Below are 11,864 nucleotides of genomic sequence, written 5' to 3' on the forward strand. Positions count from 1 at the left end.
TGCTTCTGTGAAAATCTCTATAGAAGGGGCAAGGACGGAGCTGATCGTCAGCTCTGCCTATTTTCTATATGAAGATGCCAATGTACCTACCAAGGAAGTCATATACTTGGTAGATTACTGCAGGTCTAAAGGGCTACCACTCCTGATAGGTTGTAATGCAAATGCACACCACTTAGTTTGGGGTAGCTCGGACATAAATGAAAGAGGCTCCACACTGCTGGAGTACCTTTCCACCACATGCCTAGAGATCCTTAATGTAGGATCTAGGCCCACTTTTGTTACTTCTCGTAAGCAGGAAGTGATCGATATCACGGTGGGCTCATACAGGATAGCACAGTCTGTTACGAATTGGCGTGTGAGCGAAACGGATTCTCTCTCTGTTCACCGCCGAATCTACTTTACGTTGGAAGGCAGCAATGATGGTGAGATTGGAGGTACATTTAGGAAAGCTAAGACCACGGACTGGCTCATCTATAAGAAAGAGCTAGTAAGTCGGCTGGGGGAATCTTGCGGAACCCTGAGATCTGCCAGTAGGATTGAACAGGCAGTCGAGCATTTGCAGACGGCTATTGTCAGGACCTATGAAATTGCATGTCCTTTGAAAACTAGGAAGTGTAGCAAACAAGTGACATGGTGGAACGCAGAGCTGAGCAGGCTCCGTTCCCGGTCCAGGAAGCTACTATACAAAGCGTTGAAAACGAAATCAGAACAAAACTGGGCCGAATATAAAGCGGCCCAGATAGAATACAAAAAGTGTATTAAAGTATCCAAAGCTGAGGCCTGAAGAGAGATCTGTGGGGAGATTAAGGATCTACCATTGGTGGCCCGACTCCGCAAGATCTTTACTTCAGGTCCCACAGTTGTTAGGTGGTCTGACCCTCCCGAGTGGGAAGGGAACAGGTAGCCACGCAGAAATATTGGCTCATCTCTTTGAGGTACACTTTTTTGGAGGACTGCTGCGAGGGTGGTAACGCCTAACAGAATTGAATGGGCAATTAGTAACTTTGAGAGGTATAAAATCCCAGGGGTAGATGGGATTTTTCCGGCTCTGTTACAGGAGGGTATAGAATCTCTGCGCAAACACCTCCTACAAATTTTTAGGGCATCTCTAGCCCTAAGCTATGTGTCTGAGGCTTGGCGCGAGGTCAGAATGGTATTTATACCCGAACCTGGGAAAAGCTGCTATGACCTTGCGAAATCCTTCCAGCCCATAAGTCTGACCTCCTTTTTTCTAAAAACCCTGGAAAGGATGGAGGACAGACACATCAGAGATGAAGCGCTGAGTCAAATACCAGTGCATCATTCACAACATGCATACCAAGATGGTAAATCCGTCGAAACGGCTCTACACGAAGTAGTTAGCTACATCGAGAGGGCCCTTCACCAAAAGGAATCGGACCTGGAAGTATTCATCGAAATTGAAGGGGCGTTTGATAATACACCCTTCGAAACCATCTGTGAAGTGGCGGAACAATTTGCGATAGAGGAATCTATTACAGAATGGGCCCACAATATGATTCGCTCAAGAATAGAGACAACTGAACTTAGTGATACTAAGGTACGGGTCCATGTTAGAAGGGGCTGCCCGCAAGAAGGCATGACCTCTCCTTTCATGTGGCTACTAGTCATTAACGAGCTCCTAGTACGGCTGGAGAAGCTAGAAGTACACGTAGTGGGCTACGCGGATGATGTCACTTTGATGATCAGAGGATGTAGCCCGGTAGAGATAAGATGGAGGATGCAAGGAGCACTCGATCTTTTGCAAAATTGGTGCACTAACAGATCTCTGAAAGTTAATCCTAACAATACAGAGATGGTGCTCTTTACGAACACGAGGAAGCTTAATATTAAAGCGCCTTCAATTTTTGGCACTGAGCTGGTTTTCAACAGTAGTACGCTACAGTGGCGTGACTCTGGATAGTAAGCTCACATGAAGAAGCCATATCAGGACGCAGGCTCAGAAAGCTACTGCCACTTTTTGGGCCTGTAGAAGAGTATTCGGCACATCGTGGGGTCTCAAACCAAAGTTAGTCAAGTGGATTTACACGGCTATTTTGATACCCCAGTTAACTTTCGCCTCGGTTGTTTGGTGGCCCGCAATACGAGGGGACGTCTAAATCAAGGTATAACGTATATCTATCATGCAAATCCGCGACGGAGACGTCGAACAGCTCAATATATCGTATGTGGTCACCCACGCGTAATAAATAAATAATAATAAATACAAATAAATGATTTTAAATATCAATAATAAAATTATAAATAATAAATTCTTGGTGTGCCTGAACCAGCTCCTCAGGCTGGGTTAGTGCACGCAGGCGCCAGACCGTTTTTACACAAAACGGACAAAAATAATTCAGGGGGAAAATTTACGAGGCAAAATCCGAGCAAGTGACTCGTGACAAAGCGAAAGATATTCGAAAAAACACCGCAGAAAAATTGAATAAATAATAGAAAAATTATAAATAAGCAATATATGATTACATATGAATAATAAATTATTGATAAGAAAAATAAATGAAAATAGTGAGGAAAGATCCAGAGGAAAATAAGCATTAAATTTTCCCCGACAGCTGTTGGTTTCCGTGTTTTAATTTTAAACAATAATAAATATAAATAATGATATTTTACAATAAATAGTTTTTTTGTTAAATTAACCACAATAATGACACTCGGTAGTTATTAAAATACAATAAAAAATTGTTATGAATTTTTTCCACTGGGGTGAAATTTTGCCGACAATTACCTTGGCATCAAATTTAAATACTCAAACTCAATGTTCAAAAAGAAATAGTAATTTAAGTTAATGTAATTAATAATTTTAATTATTAATATTAAATATATACAATAAAAATTTCATTTGAATTTTTCCCAAGAATAAATAACATTAATATTATATTTCTTTTGATATATATCTCCCACCACTCGTGAGAGAGAGAAAGATACGGTATTTTTAATTCTCACTCATACTCAAGTTAATAATTTGTCGGTATTACCAATTTATAATTTTATAAAATATAAAACTGAATTATAATTTGAGTATAAAAATCTCATTAATAATTTTTACCGCTGGGGTACATAAATAAACAAATCATAGAATATAAAGTTACTTAAATATTTTGAATAACAATAAATATAAATAATAATTGATAATATCGTACAGATACTTTAAATAAAAATAATGAGTATAATAATTCGGGAATTTTTCATCCGAGTGCTGACATCAGTGCTTGAGGAATTTATTCAAGCACTGTTCAGTCACGAGCTTGATTAATTTAAATCAAGCTTCGTGCATTTCCGCTCGGTTCGGGAGAAGCTGAGCTCGCTACTGACTGAAGGTCAGAATAATGCCGGGTCACTCGCTATTTGGGCCCGGCACATACAATTTTTAACTCAGGACTAGTGTATGTTGCGCGCGCAAGCGCGCGTGTGGAGATGCATATACTATACTGCAATAAAATAAATATAAATATTTAAATGATAAAATACGATTATTCGGACGTCTAAACATAAGTTATAAATAAATTTCTTTGAATACAAAATTTTTTACATACTTATTGGTCTTAGTAGGATCTAAATAAACTTGTAACGCTGACCAAGCTCGGACTCTCGAAAAAGCTACGTACAATTGACCGTGATTGAAGACGTCTTTGGTGAGATCAATTCCGACTTTATCAAAAGTTTGACCTTGGGCTTTATTAATGGTCATACAAAATGCTACTTTAATTGGAAACTGGCGTCTTTTAAAAGTAAAAGGATATATATTTTCGCAATACAATGTCATTCTATTAATAAAAACAATATCACCAGCTTTATCACCGGTCAAAATTTTACACCGTAAAACGAAAACTCCCAAATCTTCAACGATCAATCTTGTACCATTACAAAGTCCTTCGCTTAAGTTTATATTTCTAAGCAACATGACTATAGCATATTGTCTCAAATGAAGTTCGTAAGGAGGAAAATTGGGTGGATTTATTGTATTTAAATATTCGGGTAAAATAGCATCGTCCATATTACCATTGTCACAATTTTCTGTACTGTCAATAGCCGCATAATTTTTTTCCGTTGATGAATCTAAAAGATCAACCACTTGTCGGTTGATTACATCTACATCTACATTTCTAGCTGATAGAATTACAGATTTTGAAAGCTCGGAATAACGTTTACCTCTAATAATATTACCGTACACATTATCTACAATATCATTATTTTTTGATGTTGAACACATGTCAGGAAGATTTAATTCATCATCTAAATTATTAAGGCTTCCATCACCAACGTTTAATAAAAATTGTACAAATTCAATTTCTTCTGGTAAAGCTCGCATATTCTGGGTTAATGAAAACTTTCGAAAATGTATCCATAATGCGCTATATTTAATGGACATATTAACAGTTTCAGTTCGGGTAGCATTAGGTTGGACTGGAAGCAATTGTCGAAAATCACCACCTAAAATCATCATTTTTCCTCCAAAAGGAATGTCATTGTTCATAATTTGGCGTAAAGTTCGGTCGATGATTTCTAACGCGTGTCGAGGTGACATTGGAGCTTCATCCCAAACGAATACGTCTACATTCTTTAAATATTCTCCTTGAACTGAATTGGGCTTAATATGTGATGACGAATCAGAAAACATGGGAACAGGTAAACCGAATGTTTTATGAACAGTTTTCCCATTAGGTAAAAGAGTCGCTGCAATGCCTGTATACGCCATTGTACAAACATTTTTATTTTTATTTTTCAGAATTTGACATAACGTAGTGTAAACAAACGTTTTTCCAGATCCACCAGGCCCATCTATATAGACACAGTTAGGAATATCGTATGTGTTACATTCAATTGCATTTATAATAAAATCTACAATTTCTTTTTGTTTAATATTTAGTTTGTCATAATAAGATTGTGATTGGTCTTGAGTCTGATTTTGTAATAATTGATCGTCACTTGAAATTTCAATATCGTTTATTTGTGGCATGCCAGGATATACTGAAAGACTAAAACCTTCTCGTTGAAGAATAGAATTAATATAGACGTAAGCTCTTTTCTGTCCTTCTTCTAAGCCTAATCTTCTAGAAACATCCTCAGACATTGCTAACTTAAACTCCTCCCACAGTTTTTCTGGATTAAGAGGTTGGCAGTGAATCAGTATACGGGCGAACAAACAGCGTAATTGTCGTGGCATCATCCAACTTACCGCTTCATTTAGCGTACGTCTCCATTCTTGATCGTCTTCGATCAATCCGGCAGCTAAACATGCTGACATAAAAGTATCACAGATGATTCCGTTCACTGTTTTAAGTTCTTCGAAACTTTTCGCACCTTTGATGTGTATTAATAATAATCTGAGATGAAATAATTCAATCTGAGAAGGACTAACAGAATACATACGACCAATAACGTTGAAATTTCTTTTTCGTGGCTGCCAAGATGAAATTTTAGTTTCATTATTTTTTTTTAATACGTAGTGACGTGGAATGTCACTGTATATATACTGCCGAGCAGATGTATCTCGTTTATTTAAAGAAAAATAATCGATTAACATAGTCTGTTTTTGTAAAGCTTCTTGAAGTTCATCATGATTACAATCATCATTTATTGTTACATTTTGCTGGTTCGGTTGTACTGTAAACGGTAAATGTACTGGTAAACGGATAATGGAATGACTTTTATTTTGTAAATGCTTGGATAAAATACGCCAAGCAGCTTCAACAGGACCAACATAGCGAGCGTCGACGAAGTTACGAACTTCATCGTGATCAATTGTATTGATGTTCGAATCGTGTGATGTTCGATTTTCGGTTATACTTAATGCAGGTTGATCATTTGGTATCCTCCCATTTATTGTTATTCCTGCTTTATCGTGACCTTTATATACGTATTTATATAAATATTTTACTGCTTTTATTGAGGAAACGACTTCTACATTAATATGACAATTAAAAGTTACTAATAAAGTTGCATTGTATGGAACTACATGACGGTTATCGAAGACATAATCATTTCGCGTGAATGTTGTTCCGTTGTCTCGCCGACGATAAAAAGGATATCCATTTTCATCCATCGTTGTTACATCACGAAAATTTTTAGGAAACTTTTTTGAACAAACTCCGTTAACTAAACACCAATCTCCACAAGGACCGTGAAGCATGTTTCTCGAGACAATATCGCACAATATAGGATTATCCGTTTGATTTGGGATTTCTGCAGATATAATTTCATCGACACGATCAGGGGTTACTATTTTGCAATTGCTTTTCAACGTTATTAACATATGTAAATGTGGTAACGCTCGTTTTTGAATTTCGATAACCCAATTGTAGGCAACAACTTCACCAAAAAGATTATCTTTCATAATCATTTTAATCAATGCGTTTTTTTTCAAATCAAAAACGCGTGCAACTAAGTCAGGTCTGTCTGAAGCGCTTTGTCCAGGTAATAAATTATCCGAAATTTCGCGCCATTTAGGATTACAGGTCATCGTAATAAATAAATCTGGCTTACGAAATATCCGTACGATTGACATTGCATCTTGATAATGTTGCAACATATTACGTGCTGAACCAGGAAAACTTGAAGGTAAAATAACAATTCGACCTATGTTTGAATTTGTATCACTATTGTTATTCCGCGAATGAAGATGGTCTAATAAACCTTGATACGATTCAGCACGTAATTTTTTCTGATTAAATTTACAATAATTCAATCTATCTTTTTCTATTTTAACATAGCTATCAACTATCCATTGTTGGGTTAAACGACGCCCCATTAAGAAAACATTAAACTCGTCACGAGTAGCTAAAAGAAACTTATTATAATCCGCCCGAGTTACCCTTCGATTAGTTTTATGAACGTAAGGTATAGACTCATGCCATCCTTGATTACCGGTTGGATAAAATAAGGGGTAAACCCAAGGCTCGGTATTAGGATCCATCGTGCTTAGATACTGAAAAGTTTTTGTATTCTTATTTTGAACCGTAACATAAGATTCAGGAATTTCTCCGTCAACTGTCGTAGAGAAAACTGCTGCAACTTCATTGACTCTTTGGAAATTATAACGTCTAACATCCATACCAGGTTTTAGTGTAAAAATCAAGTTCAACTCAGGTTCAACAATACCACCGTTTTCATCAATTACGGATGAATTTTTTAATACATCTTTCATCATTTGATAGGACTTAGCAAAAATATTATGTTGACGTAATATTACGTCGATGTCTTTCAAAAGATTCACATCACAATTCACATTTCTTTTAGATCGACATTCTACTGCTTCGGTCGTATCCACAATAAATAACTGACCATAACTGGGAGATTCATTTGAATTTGGATATAGAGAAGTATTTATTTGATAGTAAATCTGTCCTTGGATTTTAAAACAATATGGACCCCGTCTTTGAGAAGATAAATCAACTAAATTAGCGTTAAAAGAAGCGAAAGAGAACGAACTATTGAAATTACGAATGCGATCAAAAAAGTTATTAGATTTCTCATGAGTTCCCTCAAATAAAGATTTCAAAAGTATCGGAAATTCCGGCTGAGACTTTAATGCTACTTCTCCGTGTCGGCAGCACTCATTAAACGAATTGGCTTTATTTGCTACTTTTTCAGCACTAAAATGTTTTGCATTGCAGTGGTGACAGCTAACATTCATTTCACCTAAATAATTTTGTTGAATCTTATCTATACCGGTTATATTATTCACATTCGATTCATTTTGAATCAAGTTTTCATTAGTAAAATTCACACTGTTAGAGGATTGATTAATTATTTTTTTGTAATAATTGTGCTCAGAATGACGATTCTGGAGTTCAGTCAATTTAGGCTGTGATGATGTACTGTAATCATGTTCAGAAAGAAAATTCTGGGACTCAGTAAACAGGGACGGTGATGATCTGTTAGAATTATGTTCCGAGGAACAGTTCTGAAAGTCTATTAGTCTTGGGGACACTAATGTACTATTAGTTTGTTCAGATTGCTGACTTGGGAACTGATTTGACGTAAGCGGAATTATATCACGTGATGTTGAAGGAGTAGCAAGTAAATCGTTTACTTCATTTTCAAAAGTGTCATTAATAAATTTATTGTAATGTCCTGGCGTACTCAAATTATTGATCAATGATACATTCGTTTTGTTTGGCATGCATAAACTATTAGATGAAATTTTAATAGAAGCGGTTTGTTGAGTTACTGTGCAATTTTTCTTTTCCACTGATTGATTACGTCTCTGCTCTTTTCTTTTTTCATTACGAGCTTTTTTAATTTCTGCTTCTTCAGCTGCTGTTCTTTCAATTTTTCTTCGACCCATTATTGCCTTAATATTAATAGTAAATAATAATATTAAAAAATAGAAAATCGTGGTGAGAAAGATTATTTTCTTAGAAATTTATGAACATATAAAACAGATAAGTAAGAATAGTATATTAAAAAACAATTAAATTTATTAATGTTTGGTATTACAGGATTAAATATAAAGTATAAGTAAATATAATTACGATTTACAAAATTGTAGTTTAGATTCAATTTTTTACAAATCTATTCCGCTGTTAAAGTAACCTTCTTTCTCTATAAACGATATAATGATCGAAGAATATAATGTATTGTAGTTCATAATTTTTTGCAAACTTTTCAGGGTGTACTTTGATAATTTATGGTTTCGTTTTAATCATTCTGAGTTTTTAAAGTATTTCATTTAAGTGTAGCTGGGTATTGTAAGTTATGATAGTTGAGTATTTTTAGTTAGGATTAAATTGCGTTAGTGGTTATGTTGTTTATCAGTTTTTGTTTATGTTTTAGATTTCATGAACTTTTGTCTTTATTCTGATTTTGTTTTTTGTATTTAATTTATTAATCTTTGTTTAGGAGGTAGATGATGATCAATTCTAGTGTTATCTTTTACGTAATCTGCGGTGGTGATGTTCAACAAATTCACCTGGAAAAAAAAAAAAATTAGTACGGTCGGTTGTGAAAAATCTATGCATAATAATAGTAATAATAATAAACTATGGATGATAAGGTCACAGGGGCGGGCTCTTAACACGGTTTAAGTTGATGTGATGTTTGACATCAAATTCTTATGATTAATTTTTTTTGATATTTAAAATTTTTAAGAAAAATTATTTTTTTCAACTTCCGTTTACGAAAATTAAGGATTTTCAAAAAAAAGTGAAGTAATTGGTTTCGGTCCGCCTTTGGAAATTCAATTTCTAACAGATCTTGACATTCTGAAGTTTTAAAGAAATATTCTGACTTATTTCAAAATGGTGTCCAAATGTATGTATGTATGTATGTATGTATGTATGTATGTATGTATGCATGTATGTATGTATGTATGTATGTATGTATGTATGTATGTGCGTATATACGCAGACTTATGTTGATATTCTGTAACTTTTGAACGGATGAACTTTATTTGGCTTTTTGAGATGGCGTTTGAAGCGGCTCATTAATTTCAGTAATTTTTGTGAAATCGAGCATATTTGGTACTGTACGTTCGGAGACATTCTGATAACGAAATTTTGTCAAAATGTTTTTTTTTTTTTCGGATCACTTGTAGTCTACTCGAAGAATTGATTTCAACGTCTAATGAACTCTAAAACTTTATAAGTCGCACCGGATGCCACCTCAACCGTCAAAATCGGTTCATCAGTTTAGAAAAAACTGTTGTTAACGTTAGTGGTTAAAGAACTGCGTCGAATTCCCTTAAACGTCAAAATCGGTTCATTATTTCCAAAAATATTGCCGATATAATATAATAAAAAACAATTTACTTCATTTTTTTTTGTTATAGTTTATTACATTAATTAGCAGGGTCAAGCGGTTTTCAGAATTTTAGGATTATTATCAAAAATTAAGTCTTTAATCAATGGTATTAGATAGATAGATATATAGAAAATTTTTTATTTGGCCATCGAAACGAAGCTCCTTGTGGCCATCTTTTATACATATAGTTACAATGTTCGTATAGTATAACAATAAAGTTTGTCAAGTATTAACAATCGAGTTTATCTTTGTAATTGAGTGGTTTATGTTAATATTTTATCATTATAAATTTCAATTAGGAATTTTTTTCTGATGAGTATTAAAAATTAAAAGATGAATGCTTTTGTTATATTAAACTTTCATTAAACAATATGTTTTGGATGTAATAATAATTTTTATTACATCCATTAATGAAAGACACTAAGTATTTGAAATATTCATGTCCTACAACAAATTCACTGAATATTAGATTATTATGAATTACGCTGAACAAATTTATTTTAAAGCAGTGGAATGTAAATTAATGTGTTATATAGCTTACATTAATACAAAAGCTTTGAGATTAATAATAACAACATTTTTAACCTTAAAAACTTTTCATAATTTTTTCTTATTGTTTACCATGATAACTAATCTTAACATAGCAAAGTTAATGAAATTGCTATCAAAAGTTTCTTACTACAAATGATTATAGACTCAATTAAATTTTTGATAATATTAAATGTTATATACTTTTGTAAATATAATAAATTATAAGAGTTATACTTACGTAATAGTTAAATTAATCTCCTCACAAGATTGATGTTATACCGAAATAACAATATAATTGTTGTTTTATTGTTATTATTATTATTATTATTATTATTATTATTATTATAATTATTGTTATTATTAAACTATGCTTTGTTGAACACAATTAACAATTCAGTTAATGAAAATTATATCAATCAAAAATAAAAGTTAAATAATTATATTCACAACGGTGACGTTATGTAGTCATACACGAATGAGTTTTACGTTAGAATAATAACTTTTTTTGCAATTAACAAATTCATAAACATTTTTCACATAAAATTGTTGTTGACTTTGAAATTAATGTGATCCTAACCAGTAATACTTTGACATGAGTTATATAAAGCTAACAGTAATCTTAAGTAAATTAACAGTGAGTTTCCATGGTGACTTCTTTGCAACTACCCATATATCTACTTTAGCTTGAAATCGGCAGTAATTTAACGTTGAACTGACCTGAAATCTGCTGCCCGAATTTGCCGACAATTCCACAGCAACAGTTGAAAAGAAAAACTTGAGGTCAATTTTTCTTTAATTTGAAGTAACTTCTTACGATTAAAAAAAAATCGGTAATGTTCTTTCTTACCATTTTAGAAGGTAAGCAAATTTTTACATAGAAATGACTACAATTTGACGGTAAAAAATTACTTTACAATTTTCCAAGTCAAATTAACGATAAATTGACATAAAATTTGCCTGAAAATTGACGACAACATTTTTCTAGTCAACTTTTGAAGTGAATTAGCATCCTAATTCGGGTAGTAAATTTACTTCAAATTGTAGAGAAAGTTGCATACAAATGGTCGTAAAAAACGGGAAAGTTCGAAGTTCATGGAGATTTAAAGAAAAATTTCAGGAAACTTCTTAAGTAAACTTTCGTTAAAGCAAACTGTGATATTAGGGTACCTCGACAGCGACATCTTCTCGATAAATTGCCAAAAATTTTATCGTAATGCAGACAGTTTCCTTCAATTTGACGTATATATTCGTTAACTTCAGATTTTTTTCAAGTTTTGTCTACAATATAAGTTCAAATATTGTATGAAATAATGTTCATGATAATTTTCTCAAGTATTTTTCGTTTACAATACAATCCGTACTGTGACAGCGTTTTGCAGTCAAATTGACTACTGAAGTCAGTATGGTATAGGCCGCCATTTATATTTTATGATCCGGAAGTTAGCAGATTATTGAAAATTTTCGAATTTTTTTTCAACAATTTAATTTAAAAAGAAGAAAAACTAAACATAAACACATGAAGAAAATTTTTAAAAATACACATGCGATTTTTTAAATTTCTTTGTTTATCC

At 33.3% G+C, this 11,864-nt stretch overlaps 1 protein-coding gene across 1 annotated transcript; it reads right to left on the reverse strand.

Moving 5' to 3' along the window:
- Positions 1 to 3,388: 3,388 nt before the first annotated feature.
- On the reverse strand, positions 3,389 to 8,308 carry LOC103574297 (uncharacterized). The gene is made up of 4 exons (XM_008553705.1): positions 6,833 to 8,308; positions 4,948 to 6,682; positions 3,555 to 4,860; positions 3,389 to 3,449 (listed from the first exon to the last, which is right to left on the reverse strand). Exons 1-4 carry the CDS (start codon positions 8,306 to 8,308, stop codon positions 3,389 to 3,391), a joined length of 4,578 nt encoding a protein of 1,525 aa, XP_008551927.1.
- Between the last annotated feature and the right edge of the window lie 3,556 nt (positions 8,309 to 11,864).

This window comes from Microplitis demolitor, chromosome 6, assembly GCF_026212275.2.
Source record: "Microplitis demolitor isolate Queensland-Clemson2020A chromosome 6, iyMicDemo2.1a, whole genome shotgun sequence".
Classification (NCBI taxonomy): domain Eukaryota; kingdom Metazoa; phylum Arthropoda; class Insecta; order Hymenoptera; family Braconidae; genus Microplitis; species Microplitis demolitor.